The following is an 18387-nucleotide window of genomic DNA, read 5'->3' on the forward strand; positions in this document are numbered from 1 at the left end:
CAGCCAGACGCCTGCCGCTGCATCCGGACAAGGCAAACTTAATTAACTAAGAGCGCCGGGCGATAGGGGAAGCCATGAAGCCTCTGGTGGCTAGAGGAGGCCATGGAAAGAAAGGAGAGCAGGAACAACCCTCAACCACACCAGATGGCGCTAACAGGAGGCATGCTGAATTGAGGCCGTGAGGAAAGAGCCCCTGGAGCCAGGACATGCTAAGAGTCTCGGTTAGGAAGGAAGCACCCAGATCACGGATCATCAACGGTTGCTCAGTAAATTAGTAGAGTCAAATTAAAAGGCTCTAGACCCCCGAGTCCTTGATTGGACAAAGCTCCGATTGTTTGGATTATTCACTGACGCTTCAGCCTCTCCCGTCCTCTATCTCTGGATCCAAGATATATTCAGCCGTGTCTTCATGCCGATGGAGTCCCTTCATTGAAGACCCATCGCCTGTCGTCGTTTATAATATGGTGACAGTCCTTGCAATCAGTAATGATTGCAGTCATACGTTACCAGAAACTATGGGTATCCGTCCCAGCAGCACGGTACCGGAAAATATCTCCCCGGGATCTAGGTATTTCGAAGAATGAGTGCAATGCGGAGAAAATACACTAGACAACCTCGTCTCCTTGGTTGACTTCCCACCATCCAATCTTCCTCTTCATCTCGTGCCCAGCGCCATTGAAAGCGGGCCATCTGACTCTATTCAATTGGATGCACGCTTCAACAACAAAGAGTGCCAAAGCAGGCTCGGCCCATGGGTCAAAATAGGCGTCGCCCAACCTTCCTATAGACTCGACCTTTGCTATTCTACGCACAGCGATGGACAGTTTACATTGACGAGCGCTCGCTTGAGGGCCCAGTGACCTTTGGATCGAAGCTCGAGCTCGACGCAGGGGTTAGTTTCTTAGGTTTAGATCGCTGATCCAGGGCATTGGAGATTCGGCAGGCTGTCGATCGGCATAATACTCCTCTGCCTGCAGATGCTGGAGATCCTTGTCTGCTCAATATCACAAAACAGATGACCTCGGCAAAGCTTACCCTGCGAGATACCTCAAGTGCTCCTCGTTCCTCGGCGCTCAGCCATAGTGAGGCAGTGTTCACCAGGTAAAAGACCACTAAACCACTACTTGAGACGAATCAAAGTTGATCCAAACACTGCAGTCGCCAACCATAACTGACATAGGATTCAAGCCACTTGCAGTACAATGACGATGAAATACATCGTGTGATCCAATAAGAGGTGTGGCACATAACCTACTACTGTAGGGGTCCGAGTGCAGTCCATGATCCATGCTCTACTATCGATGCCCCACTTACTCTGGAGTATTTCGATGTCAGGGCACAGAGTGGACAATGTCTATCATATCTGCAAAGAATCTGACAGACTTGAATGCGGTAACTGTAGTGATATGTAGTATACCCAAAAGACTTTAAGCCTCGAGATACTTGGAGGAACAGCGGGAACAATAAGCGCCCACTTGGGTGTGGTTGTTGTCTGAACATCGTTCCTCGACATCCTCGTCCACCTGCAGACTGCATGTTCTGCGGCTGACAAATGATCCCCGCTTGATCATCGATCCTTTCAGCATCGAGCGTGATACAAAGTGTAACCCTCGATCATGGTGATTTCATCCCTATGCCTGGTTGCCACCTACAACGACTCTTCATCACCCGGTCTTCAGATACTTTGAGGAGTACCACGTTCTACGAGTTAGCTAGCCCAAGCTTATTCACCTCATAAGTCAAGGTGCCATCGGCCATATTCCGCCGTTACCAGGAGCAGTACGTAATCCAAAGGATACAGTTCTGTCAGCGCTCGATGATAGGGGTGTTAGCAGCTACCGTATGGAGTACAGAGAGAGCACTTCAGAGTTGGCCGGCAGGTAAGCGGCGTCGTATGGCGGCATAAAGCAGACAACTAAAAGGCGATATATAGACACTACAGGTTAGATCAAAGTTCAAGCTTATGTATCTATGTTACTTTGTATAAGGTCGTATCCTCAGACTAACCTATATCCTGCTGTCCGGCTAAGTCGCTATATATATCTTCGTCTAAAAAATGGCCCGGACTAGTTACTGCCATCCAGCACGCTGCCTTTGGAGAATTAAACTATTAACAACCCAAGAGCCCTAGAGCGATATGAACTGATGGAAGATACTCCGTCCGTACAAGGACACGGAGATTCCCTCCAAGACTTGGAGGGTGGGACAATGTCCAAAGGTTGTCGGCCGGCACTAAAGGATCGCGAGTTGCAACCTCGACGGCCAGCCTGGAGCCCAGAAGGATTAATACTTGCTGCACCTTCGCCCGCATACGCCATTGTGCATCTGATGTTCTGGGGTCAGCGGCAAATTTGTTTTCCCTGATTTCGTCCACTGTGGCTTCGTATTTCGACGCTCTTTCTGCTCCCAAGGTGATTGCGAAAATAATAATTTCCCTCAAGGTCAAAAGCGTAGCATCATGTCCCGCCCTTGACCACGTATCCGCTAGGCCGTTTGTGTATCACGCACGGAGGAGAAGGGACCTTGGGGTGGGCCGCCGTCTCCATTCTACGGAGTACTGCACATGAGGATGGAAGAAACCAGAGACCTGTGTTGAATCCAGAAACAAGAAAGAAATAGAACAATGCAGTTCTATTGGTCCTGGCGCCATTTATGTATATTTGGCAAGCCGGACCGCTCCCGTAGCATTGTGAGCGACGGCCGTGGACGGAGGATGTTCGAACCTTAGAAGTCAAGAAACGGGCCCGAGCAAAGCAAGTCAAGACTCCTAAGGCCCATAATCACATTATTTTTTATGCCATCCGCCCACCATATCTGTGATCCTTTGCTTTTTCGGCCTGTTCATGACATAAAAGTCTCTAAGGTTCTTCCCTTCTCAGTATCATGCGTATTACTACAGGAGTCATGGTTGTAGCTATGGAGAGGCGTTCCGACTTCCGGCCCTGCTGGCAGGCAATATAATTTAATTTTGGCTCAAACGCCTCAAGAACCGAATCTCTGCTGTTGATTACACGCTCTCTCTTAGACTGTCAAGTTATCAACTGGAGGGAGCTTATTATTACTATCATTTTTATTACCACTTGTTATTCCCGGTCAAAAGTAATAATAATCAAAATAATATCCACTTCTCGCTTCCCCCTCTTCGCTCCCTGCTCGCTCCCCTCACACCCGATCTCCTTATCCTCGCGACTCGCCCTTTACCGTCGCACCTCTTCTACCCGACTCACCACTCTGTTTTCCCTCTTCCTCCTCCCCACCCCCCCGTCTTATTTCCTCGTCCCCCACCCCTTCTCTCCCTTTTCCGTTTTTTCCACGCCAGACTCAGTTGTCTGTCGTGCCTTGGGATTGAGATTCTGCTTCTCTTGTCGCTCCTTCTGCCTCGTTCACTCGTGGTAGAGCCGCCCGGAATTCTTGGGGACAATCACTCCTTTTCTTGTAAGCAGCCGTCTTCCCGTTCAGGAGTCTTCCCTCTTCATTGCAGCGTTCGTCATTGAATCCGATCAAACAAAAGCAAAGCATCGATTTTCTCCCTGTATTTTGTGGTTTGGCTGCCGTCGGGCTGTCCTTGGGTTTCCTTGGGTCCTCGAACTCTCTTGGTTGGCACCCGAGCGGAGGTGAAAAAAAGTTTCACGATACCTCGACGGGCACAATCCAGGAACCTCAGACTGTCTCTTTCATCGGTCGCTGCTGTGCTCGATTGCCTATTTTTGCCGTCTATTTCCTTAATCCTCGGTTGAACAATTGGCCACGTTTATTTTATCCTCTTCCGATCTAATGCTTACGATCCGATTCATAGTCTGGAATAGGGTTTGACAACTTCCGAGCGAATTTGGTACCTTCGCCGTTCCTCTTCGTCTAAACTCCGAAGTCTCTTATCGATCAATATGGCGTACTACGAACCCCAGGGCTGGCAAGCCCCGACTTCCCGCCAGGCTTCCTGGGAGCAGCCTGTACCTCCGTCGCGATCAGGTATGCATCGAATATGCCATTCCGCGATTGAAGTTTCTGCGACACCGGATCCAAGACTTACCCATTCGCTATCAGGATCCAGCTCCGTCTCGCAACGTGAAGATATTCCCGCTTTTGCCTCGCAGTTTGACGGTACGCACTCGACGAGTTTTCATTTGTTTTGCCCGACAGATTATCTTCCTTCCCACCCGCGGTACACCAGAAATGAGGCGTTATAGTTTTGTTCGAGGTTATGGGCCGCGATGGTGTATACCGCCCACGAATCATAAGAGGGCAGTCGCTAATATTACGTCGCAGAGGTCGATCGCGCCATTGACAACCTTGTCAAGAGTGGAAAACTCTGGGCAGCACCGCGGAGGGACTCGATGCCCATGATGGTTGGCCGCCCCCATCCTGAGTACGGTACGGACTCTCGACCACCTTCTTCAGCAAGGCCTCATCCTGAACAACAATTTGCAGACCCACGCATGCCGAACCCGGCTCAGCGCCATCACTCAATCAGCGACTTTGACGGCGCCAGGATGCACCCAAACCCCAACATGCAAGGCTACTACGCCTCGCAGCGTTTCCAGGGACGCCCCAATGAAGTGGATCAGATGATGCAAGCGAAGCGTCGGATGGCGGCACAGCGTGAGAGGGAACTCCGCAATTATCATCAGGAGCAGCAGTACAACCGAAGTACGTGGTAGCATTTTGGAGCTTTTTCTTTCCTTATACATCCAAGATTCCCCGTGCTCATTCTACCCGCATGTATCCATTGCCTTGTATAATACATTGGGGCATTGCCCCATACTTCTTCTGGAGAACATGGTTTAATAATTTTTCTTCCTGAAAGGCCTTCTCGCCGAAATGTCAGCCGGCAAGTCCGACCGTTCGCTCAGTCCAGCCGCCGTGAACGAGGAGAGTCGCCGAGAGCTTCTGGCTCGCCAACACAGGGCCCTGTACGGCAACGAAAGCCCCGCCTTCTTCCCCCCTACCGGTTTCGCCGAGGATGGCTCCCGCCCTGAGAGTCAGGCTGGTGTTCGGGGCGCCTCGCCCCGCAGCGTTGACCCGTTCAGTCAGGGTTCGATTTCCGGCCCCGACGGCATCGCTCAGGCAAACGCCGGCCCGTCTGGGATTCAATCCCCCTCACGCGCGAACAGCACCTCGTCTCCGAGCTCCGCCGTCTTTGGAAAGTACGACAGTGCTGAACAGCCCGTGACCTCGGCTTCTTCCCCCGGAGCGGACTCTCCATCTTCGAGACAGGCACTTTCGAAATCCAGCGTTGGACCTATCGGTACTCGTCCGGCCCAGCAAGCTGGACCTGCTCAAGTTTCCAACCCTGCTCTGAACAAGCGATCCACGACCCCCCTGCCTTCGCCCCTGGGTTTCGGTTTCACAACCGGTGAAAGCATCAATGACCGCTCCATGTCGATGTCAGCTGCCTCCAACCCCGCTCCCTCCGCCGCTGGCCCGTCCGGCGTCAAGGACCCCTCCGGTGGCGTTGGGCTCGGCTGGAGCAACAGCAGCGGTGTCTGGGGCTCCAAGGCCGGACTGGGCGTCCAAGCCTCTGTTTGGGGCTAATCGAACTACTCACGAACACTTTATCTTTCTTTTCGGTTCATACTTTTCCGCCGGGGCGTTTTGAAGAAGGGCTTTCTTTCTATACTCGGAGTGGATGATGGCACATATATGGGAGAGTCCAGGCTTGGTGCAACGATGATTTGTTTGTCTTGGGAGTCTGTTCATGCGTTGTCGATTTGGTACATGGTTTGTTGGCTTGGTAGGAGCTTGGTTGGCCTGTTGGTTCTCGGAGTCGGTTTCCCTTTGGTGCTTGCTGTCTGCCTTCATTCCTTACTCACCCTTATTTGGTTTTGTTCTGGCTGCATTTGGATCGTCTTTGTTTCCTTGTTATCTTCGTTGCAGTTTATTTTCTGATCGGATTATGTCTCCAGTATGTCGGCTCTTATTTCCAACTCGTCCGGGGGTTCAGGTGTTCAACATCACTGTGGGTTGTCTGCAAATATGGCCGGAGCTACGCGTGTTTTGTCTACTTCCTTTTTGGGACTGGGGTTTTGGGCAGCAAAAGGGTATCTCCATCTTCTCTCATAGTCACTGTTTGGGATTGGGTTATGCTATGGGCAAAAGGAACACGGGGAGCAGGCAAACGTCAAACGAGTTCTTGGAGTTTGATCTGAGCCGCATCTCTATCGTGTTAATGCTTGGTCTGGTTTAGTGTCATATTGGCTTTCTGTATCTATTGCTATTCCTTAATAATCTTGTTTGGTATACTCAATACAGAGTAGATACTAGAATAGGCCTCGGCCTTGTACGTGGCGACAACTGGGCTGCAGGAAAGGGCCACACTAGTACTCCATAATATAGTATCGCGACAGACTATAGCCAAGGAGCACGGACTAGACCATGCAGGGGAGGCAGTACTAGACAAAGTCTGGTATCCTTTGTTCCTGGGATTAGGCGAGCGGGGGGCTGATGGCTGCTCGAGATAAGCTTGTTTCCCTGCCTAGTACCTTGAATCTCCAGAAAGCGTGCGGTTGACCGTTCAGGCTGTCTCTTTGATGGTGTTCTAGTATATCAGAGTTGATAGTGTTCCACCGACGTTCCATGGGTACGCGGGGAAGACGGACAGGAATCGCAGCAGTCGCAGCAGCAGTGTGGCCAACAGAGTTGACGGCGCACGTCATCCCGAGCGAGCTTCTTTTTTTGATCATCACCCCTGGCTTGCCCCCTTTCTGCTACTATTACCGTATCAGCCTTTGACGTGATTCTGGAATCTCTGGAAGCTCGCAGGGGCTCTGGAATCCGAAGCCCTCCCGCCTGGAGATCATCGACGCTTAAGCCTAATCAACCCAACGTTCCCCAATCCCGCCTAGCCGTCCCGGACGCTGCTCCTCTTGTGCTGCCGACCCCGTCAGCCTGTCACCACTCACGCAGGCTCGCCTCTCGCTTGTCCCTCGGTCGCGTGTGTCTATTTCATCCTGTGTCCTCTCGCGCAGACCCAAGTCTGGCCGATAGAAGACCCTGAACGACGTGATTCCGATTCTCGCGCCGACCGCTGCCGAGGCCGCCAGGTGGTCCCGACTCCGTCACCTCCATCACCACAACCGCAACCACATCCATCTTTCATCATCGTCAGCGACCAGCAATTTCGACCGCCCCGTCCGTTCATCATCGCCCGCCGCCGTCCCTTGTTCCTTTCGCTCCTCTCCTGTTGACCCCGCAGCGACAGTACCGCGACATAATCCTTTCGTCCTTCTCCAAGCTCGCATCCGCCGACCCGCGCTTCGTCCCTTGGCGCTCTTCTCGCGCCGGTGCACTCGTCGTCCCTGAGGCGCTCGAGTGACGAGCGGCCCCTCCTCTCCTCGGCCAGAACATGGCGTCGGAATTACAGCCGCCCAGCGATCGCAAGCGGGTTAAGGTTTATGAACTCAAGGAGAATGACTGGTTCGATCGGGGGACAGGGTTTTGCACTGGCCAGATCCTCAATGTAAGCTCTATCTGTTGATCGTCGCATGGCATGACAGGACATATGGCATCACAACCACCCGTCCCATCCGCGCGACGACGGTCGCCAGCATCTGTTGGACGCAATATACCGGATGGAAATTGGTGCGCTGGTCTATATTTTGAAGACTCGCTGACCGCGGACTTCTCGCTTGGTAGGATGAACCGCGAATATTTGTCGAGTCGGAGGATACACCCGACCGCGTGCTCTTGGAGACGAAAATTTCCAAAGATGGCGGGTATCAGAAGCAGCAAGGTAGGCATCTCGAGATGAGGATATGGGAATGCGACTCACTCACACTCCTTGCGCTATTTAGATACCTTGATCGTGTGGACGGAGCCGAACCAGACAGATATGGCGTTGAGCTTCCAGGAAGCTGAAGGATGCGCATTAATATGGTACATTGTCCCTGGCACAATTGTCTTGCCTTTACTTACGTGTCAAGGAACTTCGTCAATAATGTTCAGCAACACCTTCTCAACATGGCCGCAGGTGGTATGTATCCTGCTATAACTACACCGGCGCGTCGTTGCCTGCCCTGCATTAATGTGACTGACACCGTCCGCGCGTACAGATGATGCCCTATCCGAAGACCTCGAGAGCATGCATCAGATTACCCTACCCGCGCCCGAACTCGTGAACCTCCCCGATATCGATCATCTTATGAGAGCCGCAAGCATGGCCCAGACTGGCCGCGATGCGCTGTCCAAATGCGTCATCAGAGACGAATACATACAGAAACTCCTTCCGCTGGTTACAGTCGCCGAAGACCTGGAAAGTCTCTCCGACTTGCACCGCCTCTGCAACATCATGAAATCCCTCATCCTTCTTAACGATTCCACCATCATTGAAACCGTTGTTACGGACTCTGTCATACTCGGAGTTGTTGGAGCATTAGAATGTATGTAGGGATATATCTGCACGGTGGATGCAGGCCGCTAACTTATTCCAGATGACCCCGAATTTCCTACTCATAAAGCGAACCATCGCCTGTACTTGTCCGACAAATCGCGATTTAAGGAAGTTGTTCCGATCAGGGACCAGACCATTCGGCGCAAGATCCGCTACACCTGGCGGTTGCAATATCTCAAAGATGTCGTTCTCGCTCGGATTCTCGACGACCCTACCTTTTCCGTCCTCAACTCAATGATCTTCTACAACCAGGTCGACATTGTAAACCATATTCAGTCGGACGCCTCTTTCTTAAAGGAACTATTTTCGGTCTTCGATCCGAGAAGTGCGGATGCAAAGCGCAAGGAGGAGGCCGTCCAGTTCCTGCACCAATGCGCATCAATCGCGAAGAACTTGCAGGTACCGGAGCGCGCCACACTTTACGCGAACCTCATCAACAATGGCCTTTTCGCTGTAATTGCTTTCGCCATCAAGCACCCGAATCCGGCGATTCGGACGACGGGAATTGACATCCTGGTAGCGCTCCTCGACCACGACCCCATCATGATGCGCAGTTACATGCTCAAGGCCGTCAACGAGAAGAAGACACCCCTTACTGATACCCTAATCGACATGCTGCATACGGAAGTTGATCTCGGGGTGAAGAATCAACTCGCAGATGCGATTAAGGTCCTGCTCGACCCGCAAGTTCCTCTCCAGGCCGCGATGGCCCGGGCTGGTCCCGAGGCTGCGAAAGTGCGGCCCAACATGCTTCCTGATGCTTTTGTCCAAAACCACTTCGACGAGTCTTCTAGGAGACTGTTTGCGCCGTTAAAACGTCTTGAAGATCAATCTAATCGTAAGTTCTCGGCGGCCGGCTGATCTGCGTCTGACGCACTGACACTTCTCCAGTCCATGGTTTGAGTTTCCAAGCCGTAGCCCTATACTCCCACCTTGTGGATATCCTCACATTCTTCGTTCGCCAACACCTCTACCGATGCCGCAATGTCATTCAGAACGAGCGGCTTGCGGCTCACATCACTCAATTACTCCGGGTGACGCAAAAACACCTCAAACTAAGTATGTTTACTCCATTGCTTCTCAGAGCGGCGCTAACTGTTCCCAGCTGCTTTGAAATTCTTCAGGACCTTGCTTAGCCTTCAAGACACCTTTTACCAAGCTTTGATGACCCACAATGATACCTTTGGGCTCATCCTTGACATTGTTTACGAGACCATGCCCCGCGATAACCTGCTCAACTCTGCCTGCCTTGAACTTTTCGAATTCATCAAGCGAGAACATATCAAACCGATAACCCTTCATGTTGTTGGAAAATACGGCGACAAGCTGAGGAATATCACCTACGTTGACACCTTCCAGGGATTGATACTTCACTACGAACAACTCCAGGGATACAGTGAGGAAGCCGACTCAACGTTGTACTCCCAAGAAGAGGTCACGCCTGTTCTGAAGATGCCACCGACTGGACGCTGGCAAGGCGTTAAGGAAATGGATCCTGCAGAGGAGGAGTATTTCAACACGTCGGACGACGAGGAGGAGGTAAGATCTGCTTTGTCGTGGAGTTTTTGACTTGTGTGCTGACGTCAATGCAGTGGCAGCAGGATAATCAGACTTCGGGCACACATATTTCCCAGTTACCGAATGGCGCCGCCTCACCGGCTGTGAAAGCCCTGGTGGACTACCCCGATGACGACGAAGAAGATGCAGATGCAATGGATACGATGGATACGAAACCCGGATCAGAGAGAGATTCCAAACAACAGAAATCCGACGACACCACAAATGAAGATGCACCCGCTGATCCAGTCTCAGAGCCCTCAACACCGATTTCACAAGTCGTGCAAACGCCACCCGAGAGGCTATCAGAGAAGCGCCGGCGCGAGGAAGAAGACGACGACGAGCTCGTCAAGCTCACCTCTGGTCCGAAACGACGAAGTTCAACGAGTAGCTCGACCGGAACCGCGGGATTCATGAGGAAGAAGCGAAGCGGCTCCATCGGCTCCGTAACACTCGGCGATAAACCCGCGTCGCAGGCCGCACCAAACATGACCAGTGCAGCTCCAAAGCGCATCGCTATCAACCTCAGCTCCTCAGTAAAGACCGCCGAGCCTCGAGAGACACCGCCGGATCCCGTCACAGATGCGGTTGGGAAGGACAGCGAGAAGGAGAACCAGAACAGCGGCGATAGCGGCGAGGGCTGATGCCTGCCTCCATCCAGCCACCCATTGCATAATTCCGAATAAAGACCTCTTTAAGTCACCTTTTCTGCATCGCTCTGCATCGCTCTGCACGCATTGCAAGCATAGCTAGCGCTACCCTTGGCCTGGGCCTTCGAAAGCCTGCCCGTCATTTGTTTTTACGACTGCATCCTAGATACCAGATGAAGTGATATGGTGTTATTTGTTTCTTTTTCTTTTCTCTGCTTGTCTTGTCTTGTCTTTTCTTCCTTGCCTACTGGATCCTATTCTATCATATCTTATCGTCTGTCTGTCTGTCTGAGCGGAAGTTCGATCCTGTCTTTCTATCCGGCCGTGGGATCTCTACTTACCCTGGCAAAGTCGGTTTTGGCATTACATTTACACTCTACATTACCTACAATACATTACATCATTACATACAGTACCGTGCACATCTGACTTATTCGGACTCGGACTCGGCCTGAATTGAATTGAATTGAATGTCAGAGGGGGTTGCTGAATGCTGCTCTGTCTTTCTTTTCTCCTTCTCCTTCTCCTTCACGATCTCAGGATTTGTCTGTAGAGTGCTTTAGCGTAGTAGACGTCCTAGCCCGTGCTTCATCCTTCTGGACGAATATATACCAGTACGGATGGACAGGGCTGCCAGGGATGAACCACACCAGGCCTGCGGCATTTGTCCCTTTTTTTTTCTTTTCCGGATAAAATTTAAGGTTTAGGATTAGTCTGCCTAGTCTAATATGATCTGCATCTGGCTATAGTACATAAGCATATCACGCGCCACGAAAGGAGATACGCTCGAGACGAAGGAGGAAGAAGCAAGAAAAGATATTAGGAGATTGATATGTCTAACCAAAGCCAACACGACTTTTCTTTCATCCTCTTCGACCGAAGATAGAAAAAATAATAATCAAAAAATAGGTAGAGTAAATAGTAATACAGAGACTATAACATGTATCGTCATGACAGGGCTCGCGCGGGCATTATATGTGTATGGAGAGTAGATATGTAGACAGAAAGGAAAGAAGAAATAGAGAGAAAACCTCAGCTCTTTTTCGAACTAGGGTGCACAAGAAAGAGGCTGGCTAACAGAAGGCTTCGATCAACATGTAGGGGAAGATAACGACGCACGCGGTCCAGAAGACGAGCGCGCACCGGATGAGGGCGAGGGGGAGTTTGTACAGGGGCGAGTCGCGGATGATCATCCATAGCGAGAGGAAGGCGACGGTGAAGAAGTGTGTGAAGAGGATTTGCGGCTTCTTGAGCATACCGCCCAGCAGGCTGACGGGTGTTTTGTACATTCCCATTGTGAAGTACTGGAAGCAGCCGCGTTGGAGGGCTCGGAGGTTATCATCTAAGGCCTGTCAGTGCATCGGTCAATATGAAGGCTAGGATACTGGGCTTACCATCTGCAGCGAAAAGCGAGTATAATGCCTGTGCCAAAATGTTAATGACGGATGCTCCCATCTTCCGGCGCCAGTGGAAGGTGGAGAGCTGCTTCAGGACGAGTGCCGTGTCACTTAGCCTAGGGACTTTCTCTGGGCTGAGCAGCTCGCGGAGGATGACGACGTCGCTTAATGCGACGGTCATACCACCGCCTGTTAATGGATGCCGCATGTTGAGCGCATCGCCCAGTACTATTAACCCCGGTGTCTTGTTCGGAGCACTGGGCAGGAAGGAGTTCGGCATGGACCGCAGCTGGCCTTTGTCCAACGCGGCGGCGAAGGAAGGCTGCACGCATTTGGGGAGGGAGGGAAGGACGACGTTCCGGAGGTGGCCTTTGACTCCGCCGTTCTTGATGGAGGCCGAGGGCAGGTTTTCGGGGATATCACATAGAATTCGGGTCTCGTGTGTTCCGATCTGGTAGATGAGAATGGGCGGACGATCAGGTTCTAGGAGGACATGGCCGTAGTGAGGCTGCGGAAGTTCTGCATCGATGAGCTCGAGGCCCCAGAACTTTGACCGGACCTTGGGGGTATAAGGGTGGTATTGTTTCCGGAACTTGGAGGCGTACCCGTCCGCGACGACGGTTATCTGGCCGAAATAGCAGTCCTTGGCCTCCTTGGTCACGCACTCAACACCAAGAACCTGCTTGGTGTGGGAGCTCGTGATCAGATCTGTAACCTTTGTCTCGACGATTGTGACATTCGGACAAGCCGCCGCAGCTTCGCGCAGTTTCATCACGAACCGGCCATGATGGAACGAGCGGCCCTCCGGTGGCGGTGCTCCGGGACTTTGGCTGGGGTATGCAATTGTGACGGGCTTGCCCATGTAGGAGACGTAGTATCCGTTTGTCGGGATGGCCTCGATTCCGTCGAGACAGTCTCGCAGGCCTAGTTGTTCAAGGGCAGTGACTCCGCCGGGTTGCAGGAGCTCGCCGACAATGCGGTCGGGCTCCTTGAGCGACTGTTCGAGCAGCAGGACGCTCCGCCCCTGGCGACCCAATGCCACGGCCAGCGCGCATCCAAGCACCCCAGCACCCACTATGACAATGTCGGCATCGTGATGGAGTCGTCGGCGGATTTCCGCGGCGTCTGAGGGTTTCGAGGCGTGACCGTTGGCATGGCCGTTAGCATGGGTGGTGGCCATTGTGGTGGCGGATAAGAAATTCAAAGAGTCGGCGGGAACGGCGGGAACGAGGTGAGCGAAAGGAGGGCGCTGCGCATATTCAGGGCCCAGAATCTTTGATAATTCGGACAAGGTAAGGAGGAGTGGCAAGCTGGCGGAGGGGGGAGGGGGGAGGGAGAGAGCGATGTTTAAGAAGGCGGACCTGAAGGTAAAAGGGGACGGCTTTTGTGGCTGTTCCGCCAGGACGGGGAGCAAGTGGCCTGACCCTTTGCCCTGGGACTAACCAAGTACTAGGCTAGGTGCTGACTGACTAGGGACAATGTCAGGTACGAGACTAAAGGTCCAAAGGCGAACGTACGATGCGAATTGGCGCTGGCGATTGGCTGCGACGAAATCTTTTCTCTTGATTGTTGAGAGGCTGCATTCCGCCAAGCTTCACATGCTAATATCATAAAGAATAATAAAGAATACTATACAGTCTTTGCTCTATCTATACAGAGTACTGAGATTGACTATCGTGTACAGCCTCACTGTCCTTCGGTTCCAATTCCAGATCCTGTTCACGACAGGTTGCTTCGTTCCATCGAGCAATAACCGATTCCTCATCATTGTCAATACTGTCCAGCACTCTTTCAAGCTCATACTCCTCGTCCCAACGATTAGTGAGCGCCTGCAGCTTCTTGATACCTTTATTCGTCATGGTGGGGGTCTTCTGCCAGACATCTTTGCTAAAGGGTTGCTTTAACGTTTGCCGATTCAAGTGCTTCCAATGGGCGCTAAAGCTTAGAGTTCCTGGTTGGAACCAACCACCCTCATACTTCATTCGAAGGAACTCGACAAGCTGATCAATGGCACTCAGCTCAGGCAACCGTGACGTGGCATCCTCCATGACTACGCCTACTAATTCACGACGCATCACTCCCAAGACCCGCTGAGCCTCGACTAGGAAGTCTCGGGACAAGGCGCTGTCTCGAGAAAGAGCGGTTAAGATGCACCAGCGAACCCCCCTGTAGTTTTCTGTTGCAGCGAACGCGCGCATAAACATCTTCATGCAAACAGCGTCGAGTCGCTTCAGACGTCCGTACTTTGATTTGTAGACTGACACGAGCAGATCAATAGCCATCTCCGACTTGTTTGACGCAATAAGACGCGCGCTAGTTGCCGCGGTGAGATTGTGTGTGACCATCAGTGTTCCCCTCGCCCAGCGGATGCGATAGAACCGGAAGACAGCTATCTGTGTGTATTCGGACTCTGCTGAGGGGTTTATGTCTTTGAGCTGCCGAAAGAAAATAGGTAGCCACGGAACCCATTTGGGTTCGGTCTCCAGCAGAGCCTGCGCGGCGCCTAGCCCCTGACTGAGTAGTCTGGCAATCAGCGCGAGTTCAACTTCCCGAGGCTTGAGTACAAATCCAGATTCCCACGCACTCTGGAAGGCTTGGAGGGCTTCTGCCATTTTGCCTGAATGCATGAAGTGGATCATCTGTGTCTGTAGATTCTGGTAATCGTCAACCGACCTCGAGGGTCTCGTCAACTCGTCCACCGTGCGCTCAAACCATGTATCAGCATCGTCTGCCTTCTCGAATCCCGTCGCAACTGTGATATCTGGTTTTCGCCATTCTGTTCGCTGGTCGAGCCCGAGAAGCTGCTGCGAGGCGGTTGCCCGCATATTGTCCGCTCGCGCAGCATGAAGCATTTGCCAGAAACCCACGGGCGAACCACCAAGCACTGTTTGTCGTCTGTTCACCACCCTCAAGACGTCATCTTGATTCGTGGCCACTTTCCACCTGCGTTGTTGCGCCATGGCTAAGAATTCGTGAAGCATAGCCATATCGCCCCGCTCCACGACTGCCTCCAGTATGTGACCCCAAAGGATATCATCCGGAACTATATCGAATTTGTCAATATAGCGGAAAAGGAACTGCCGAATCTCGGCGGCGCTGTGAACCGGCCAGTATTCGAGAAAGATACGGTGAAAGATCCTGACGAAGTCTCGTTTCGACTCTGTCAGGCCGAGGCTCTGCATTTCATCAAGCCCTTGGTCGACCGCCTCCCAGTCACATTGCAAGGCTTTGCCGTAGACCATGATCCCTTTCAGTCGGACATTAAGTGGAATTTGGTATGCGACCGTCATTTGGTGTAGCAGTGTTTCAGCATCTGCAAACCTGCCAAAATCCACATATGCTTTGAGCATTGGGTGTACGATCTTGAAAGTGGGTTTCTTATCCAGGCGCCGGAGCATTATGAGCAATTTGGTGAACTGGCCGTTAAGAAGCTCAATGCTTCTGGCTTTCTTCCATAGACCTGAGAGATAGGCACCACATAGACCACACTCTATGTCGTGCTCGAGGTTCTGAAAAAGGAGATTTTTCGCAGCCTGAAGTCGCCGCGATTCGATCAAGCATCGAAGAACAACGTCCAGGAGGATTCCTGGCAGAGGAAATTTATCCTTGTAGCGGAGGTAGACGGTAGTGGCTGACTCTATGCAGCCATTCTTCGCCAAGGAGACGATCAGGACCTTCCACATCGTGGGTGATACCCGATCCACCTCTTCGAGACGCTCAAAGAGACTTCTCGCGATGAAGACGTTTTCCTGCCTGCAGTTCAGGTAGAATAGCTGCTCAACGATCTGCCGCCGATGGATAGAAATCCATTCGTTTGAGGCCGGATGTTCGTCCAAGAATATTTGAGCGGCGTCAATGTACCGACCACGTTCGATGTACCCTTCCAGGCGCTGGTCAAGGGTCAATTGTTCCCCAAGACGTGAATCTATGTCGCAAGTTATTGTTGTCGTGTTTGCTTCGCTGTCCACCTGTCGAACACGATAAATTGCCTTTACGCTCGGCGGGGGTGGTTGGGAAGGGGGCACGGCCTTAGACTTGAGCTGCCTGGGCTGCAGCGCAACTTCCGTGAATATTTCCGGTTTGGGATTCAGCTCGACTCCCTTGAATATTTTCTTTCTATATTTTGGCTTTGTCGCGTGCTCTGTAGCGACGTCACTTGTGGCCTGTGTATTGGCGTCATCTGCCCGCTCAGGAAGACTTCCGCCGGAAGAGCCTTTCGTGTCGTACGTTATGTCGATGTTGGCCTTCTGATTGTACTGCTTTTCGGTCTCTTTCCATGCTTCCAAGCCCGCAAATTCGCCTGCTTCTGCTGCGTCCATCATCCGGGAGATCCTTCTGGCTGCGGACGTCGCGTCATATCGCGGAGCGGAGGTTTGAAGAGCTCGCTTATTCTCAACGATGCGCTCCGCGACGGACACTCTCCGGTGCACATCGTAGGTAATGGCCGCAACTGTACAGAAGCTTCCCACCGTCGATCCCGCGAGGGCGAGGCTCCGGAGCACTCGTAGGGCGTTTCGAGAAGGGACGGCCGGAGGGCCGTGAGCGGACATGATATTAGGATGGCTGATGCACCGCGAAGGGCGGCCGGTGGCTTGAGAATCACGTATCAACCATGCAAATGAGATGTATCAAGGATCCGAGATCTTGAATTGTGATAGAACCGAGCGCCAGCTTGTTCAATGGGCCGATCGTCGAGGGTTGTATCCCGTAGTCGCTGTCCGGAAAGTTTGCAGCCGGGGCGCGCGGTTGGTGTCTCTCGGCAGCCGTACAGTCGTTGGATCGACCCACCCTACTCCGAACATGATCATGCAATGCGCGGCACTACTTCTACGGAGTTATTCCGTTCTTCAAGATGATGATATTGGTACACTCATTACATGTAAGAGAAGATTAAACCTTTATTGTACAAGAGAAGCGTATTTTTGACCAGCAAAAAACTTCTTCTGTTCCAAGCACCTTTCGCTTTTGCAGCCTTGACAGCGGAGAGTCATCTGGAGGGAACATAATTCCCCTTTGCGCAAATGGTCGTGAGCCAAGTCTGCGAGAGCTTGAATGAAAATTGGGTTCCCGTTCAGACTTTCGGCGCGCTTGACGCCGGGGTGGTTGGCTTCTTCCATCACTTCCAGGTCCAGCTCGTAGAGAGTCTCAATGTGGTCGCTGGTGAAAGCAATCGGAACAAGGACGAGATCTGTCTGTCCCCTTTTCACGTATTCCTGAACAGTGTCGCTAGTCTGAGCGCCGAGCCAAGCTGACGGTCCGACTTGAGACTGCCAGCACAATCGGTAGGGGTTGCTGAAGTTCAGTCTTTGCATAACCGCATGGACGGTTGCCGCGACTTCTGCTGGGTATGGATCACCTAAAACCACTGGTTAGTCACATGGCTGGTTGCGGGAATCTAAGGCAACGCAGTTCTCACCTCTGTTGACAACGCTCATGGGCAAACTGTGGGCTGAGAACAATAACACCACACTGTTCCTCTTCTCTTCCGGGTAGGTCTTGAGTTGATCTTCGATGTTTCTCGCGAATGCTTCAACCAGACCAGGATGCGTGGGCCAGCGATCAATGACACTCCACTGGATAGCTCCTTTGGGGTCCACGTCGCCATTCGCACGCTTTCCTTCCAGTCGGGTCCTCCATTTCCACAGCTCGTTCAGTGAGCTACCGGTTGTAGAGCACGAGTATTGAGGATATTGTGTGAAAGCGACAGCACGACCGCCTTTTCCGTTGCCAAAGCCGTCCGCCAACAACTGCGCATACATTTCTTCTGTCAACGGATCTGCGTACCGGAAGGCAACGTAAGGTTTGTGCGGCGCGGACTCGGGATTGAGCTTGTCGAGCAGTTTGCACATTTCGGCGCACTGATATTCAGACCATTTCCTGATCGGCGAACCTCCTCCAATCTCTGCATATTGTTTTTGGATCTTCGGTGTCCTCCGCTTCGCAATAAGTGGACCAAGGTAGTTCTGGAGACGGCCGAGGGGAATCAGGTCGCCATCAGCCTGCATAATGAACCAGCTGTTTAGCTTATACTTCAAGATAGGTGTTGCATGGGCAAACGCACGAATAGTCTGCTTAGAAAGTCCTCCACTTCACCGGTTGTCGAAGGACCGCCCATGTTCAAGAACACCATTGCAGTCGGTCCTTTTGATCCTATCGCATCTTGAGTAACTGGCGGGACAGCTGTCGCAAGACTGCGTCTTTGCTCCCCGTTGATTCCAAGAGGAATGCGAGCTACCGGCCGCAGTAGTTGCGGCAGAGTAAGAGTGCGCCGCAGAGCCATCGTAAGCTCAGGTCGCCTCAGCGGAATTGCCTCGCCGTTTGATGGAAGGAAGGCTAAACGATATATGAAGAGTTTTATCTCCAGGAGGGCATTCGCACGATGAACAGGTAATTCAGA

General features: G+C 52.2%; 6 protein-coding genes across 6 annotated transcripts; 3 read left to right on the forward strand and 3 right to left on the reverse strand.

Annotated features, from left to right (window-relative positions):
* Positions 1 to 3245: 3245 nt before the first annotated feature.
* Positions 3246 to 5614, forward strand: BDW74DRAFT_102835 (uncharacterized protein). The gene is made up of 6 exons (XM_073721543.1): positions 3246 to 3435; positions 3797 to 3969; positions 4045 to 4101; positions 4267 to 4371; positions 4429 to 4647; positions 4805 to 5614. The coding sequence occupies exons 2-6, from the start codon at positions 3885 to 3887 to the stop codon at positions 5530 to 5532; spliced, it is 1194 nt and encodes a 397-aa protein (XP_073578915.1). The 5' UTR covers positions 3246 to 3435; positions 3797 to 3884; the 3' UTR covers positions 5533 to 5614.
* A 1628-nt stretch (positions 5615 to 7242) lies between these two features.
* On the forward strand, positions 7243 to 10682 carry BDW74DRAFT_102888 (uncharacterized protein). The gene is made up of 9 exons (XM_073721544.1): positions 7243 to 7456; positions 7633 to 7729; positions 7791 to 7872; positions 7920 to 7969; positions 8049 to 8375; positions 8427 to 9224; positions 9278 to 9445; positions 9492 to 9925; positions 9979 to 10682. Exons 1-9 carry the CDS (start codon positions 7343 to 7345, stop codon positions 10585 to 10587), a joined length of 2679 nt encoding a protein of 892 aa, XP_073578916.1. The 5' UTR covers positions 7243 to 7342; the 3' UTR covers positions 10588 to 10682.
* Positions 10618 to 11076, forward strand: BDW74DRAFT_102901 (uncharacterized protein). The gene has a single exon (XM_073721545.1). It carries the CDS (start codon positions 10777 to 10779, stop codon positions 11020 to 11022), a length of 246 nt encoding a protein of 81 aa, XP_073578917.1. The 5' UTR covers positions 10618 to 10776; the 3' UTR covers positions 11023 to 11076.
* A 207-nt stretch (positions 11077 to 11283) lies between these two features.
* Positions 11284 to 13324, reverse strand: erg1 (squalene monooxygenase erg1). Its single transcript, XM_073725918.1, has 2 exons — positions 11988 to 13324; positions 11284 to 11935 (listed from the first exon to the last, which is right to left on the reverse strand). The coding sequence occupies exons 1-2, from the start codon at positions 13168 to 13170 to the stop codon at positions 11667 to 11669; spliced, it is 1452 nt and encodes a 483-aa protein (XP_073578918.1). The 5' UTR covers positions 13171 to 13324; the 3' UTR covers positions 11284 to 11666.
* A 164-nt stretch (positions 13325 to 13488) lies between these two features.
* Positions 13489 to 16663, reverse strand: BDW74DRAFT_162263 (pentatricopeptide repeat protein). The gene has a single exon (XM_073725919.1). The coding sequence runs from the start codon at positions 16538 to 16540 to the stop codon at positions 13640 to 13642; it is 2901 nt and encodes a 966-aa protein (XP_073578919.1). The 5' UTR covers positions 16541 to 16663; the 3' UTR covers positions 13489 to 13639.
* A 225-nt stretch (positions 16664 to 16888) lies between these two features.
* BDW74DRAFT_170962 (ferrochelatase HEM15) lies at positions 16889 to 18270 on the reverse strand (the record flags this gene model as incomplete). The annotated part of the gene is made up of 3 exons (XM_073727237.1): positions 16889 to 17346; positions 17407 to 17989; positions 18052 to 18270. 3 exons carry the CDS (start codon positions 18268 to 18270, stop codon positions 16889 to 16891), a joined length of 1260 nt encoding a protein of 419 aa, XP_073578920.1.
* Between the last annotated feature and the right edge of the window lie 117 nt (positions 18271 to 18387).

The sequence above is a fragment of the Aspergillus multicolor genome (assembly GCF_047715735.1).
Source record: "Aspergillus multicolor strain CBS 133.54 unplaced genomic scaffold BDW74scaffold_40, whole genome shotgun sequence".
Taxonomy (NCBI): domain Eukaryota; kingdom Fungi; phylum Ascomycota; class Eurotiomycetes; order Eurotiales; family Aspergillaceae; genus Aspergillus; species Aspergillus multicolor.

Excerpts from the sequence above, each read along its gene's own strand:
- BDW74DRAFT_102888 (XM_073721544.1), top strand. The coding sequence starts at position 7,343 with ATGGCGTCGGAATTACAGCCGCCCAGCGATCGCAAGCGGGTTAAGGTT. Across the intron at positions 7,873-7,919 it reads GAAGGATGCGCATTAATATG|GAACTTCGTCAATAATGTTC; the intron begins GTACATTGTCCC and ends TTACGTGTCAAG. Across the intron at positions 9,225-9,277 it reads TCTTGAAGATCAATCTAATC|TCCATGGTTTGAGTTTCCAA; the intron begins GTAAGTTCTCGG and ends ACACTTCTCCAG.
- BDW74DRAFT_162263 (XM_073725919.1), bottom strand. The coding sequence starts at position 16,540 with ATGTCCGCTCACGGCCCTCCGGCCGTCCCTTCTCGAAACGCCCTACGA.
- erg1 (XM_073725918.1), bottom strand. The coding sequence starts at position 13,170 with ATGGCCACCACCCATGCTAACGGCCATGCCAACGGTCACGCCTCGAAA. Across the intron at positions 11,936-11,987 it reads CTCGCTTTTCGCTGCAGATG|ATGATAACCTCCGAGCCCTC; the intron begins GTAAGCCCAGTA and ends GACAGGCCTTAG.
- BDW74DRAFT_102901 (XM_073721545.1), top strand. The coding sequence starts at position 10,777 with ATGGTGTTATTTGTTTCTTTTTCTTTTCTCTGCTTGTCTTGTCTTGTC.
- BDW74DRAFT_102835 (XM_073721543.1), top strand. The coding sequence starts at position 3,885 with ATGGCGTACTACGAACCCCAGGGCTGGCAAGCCCCGACTTCCCGCCAG. Across the intron at positions 4,102-4,266 it reads TTTTGCCTCGCAGTTTGACG|AGGTCGATCGCGCCATTGAC; the intron begins GTACGCACTCGA and ends ATTACGTCGCAG. Across the intron at positions 4,372-4,428 it reads CCGCCCCCATCCTGAGTACG|ACCCACGCATGCCGAACCCG; the intron begins GTACGGACTCTC and ends AACAATTTGCAG.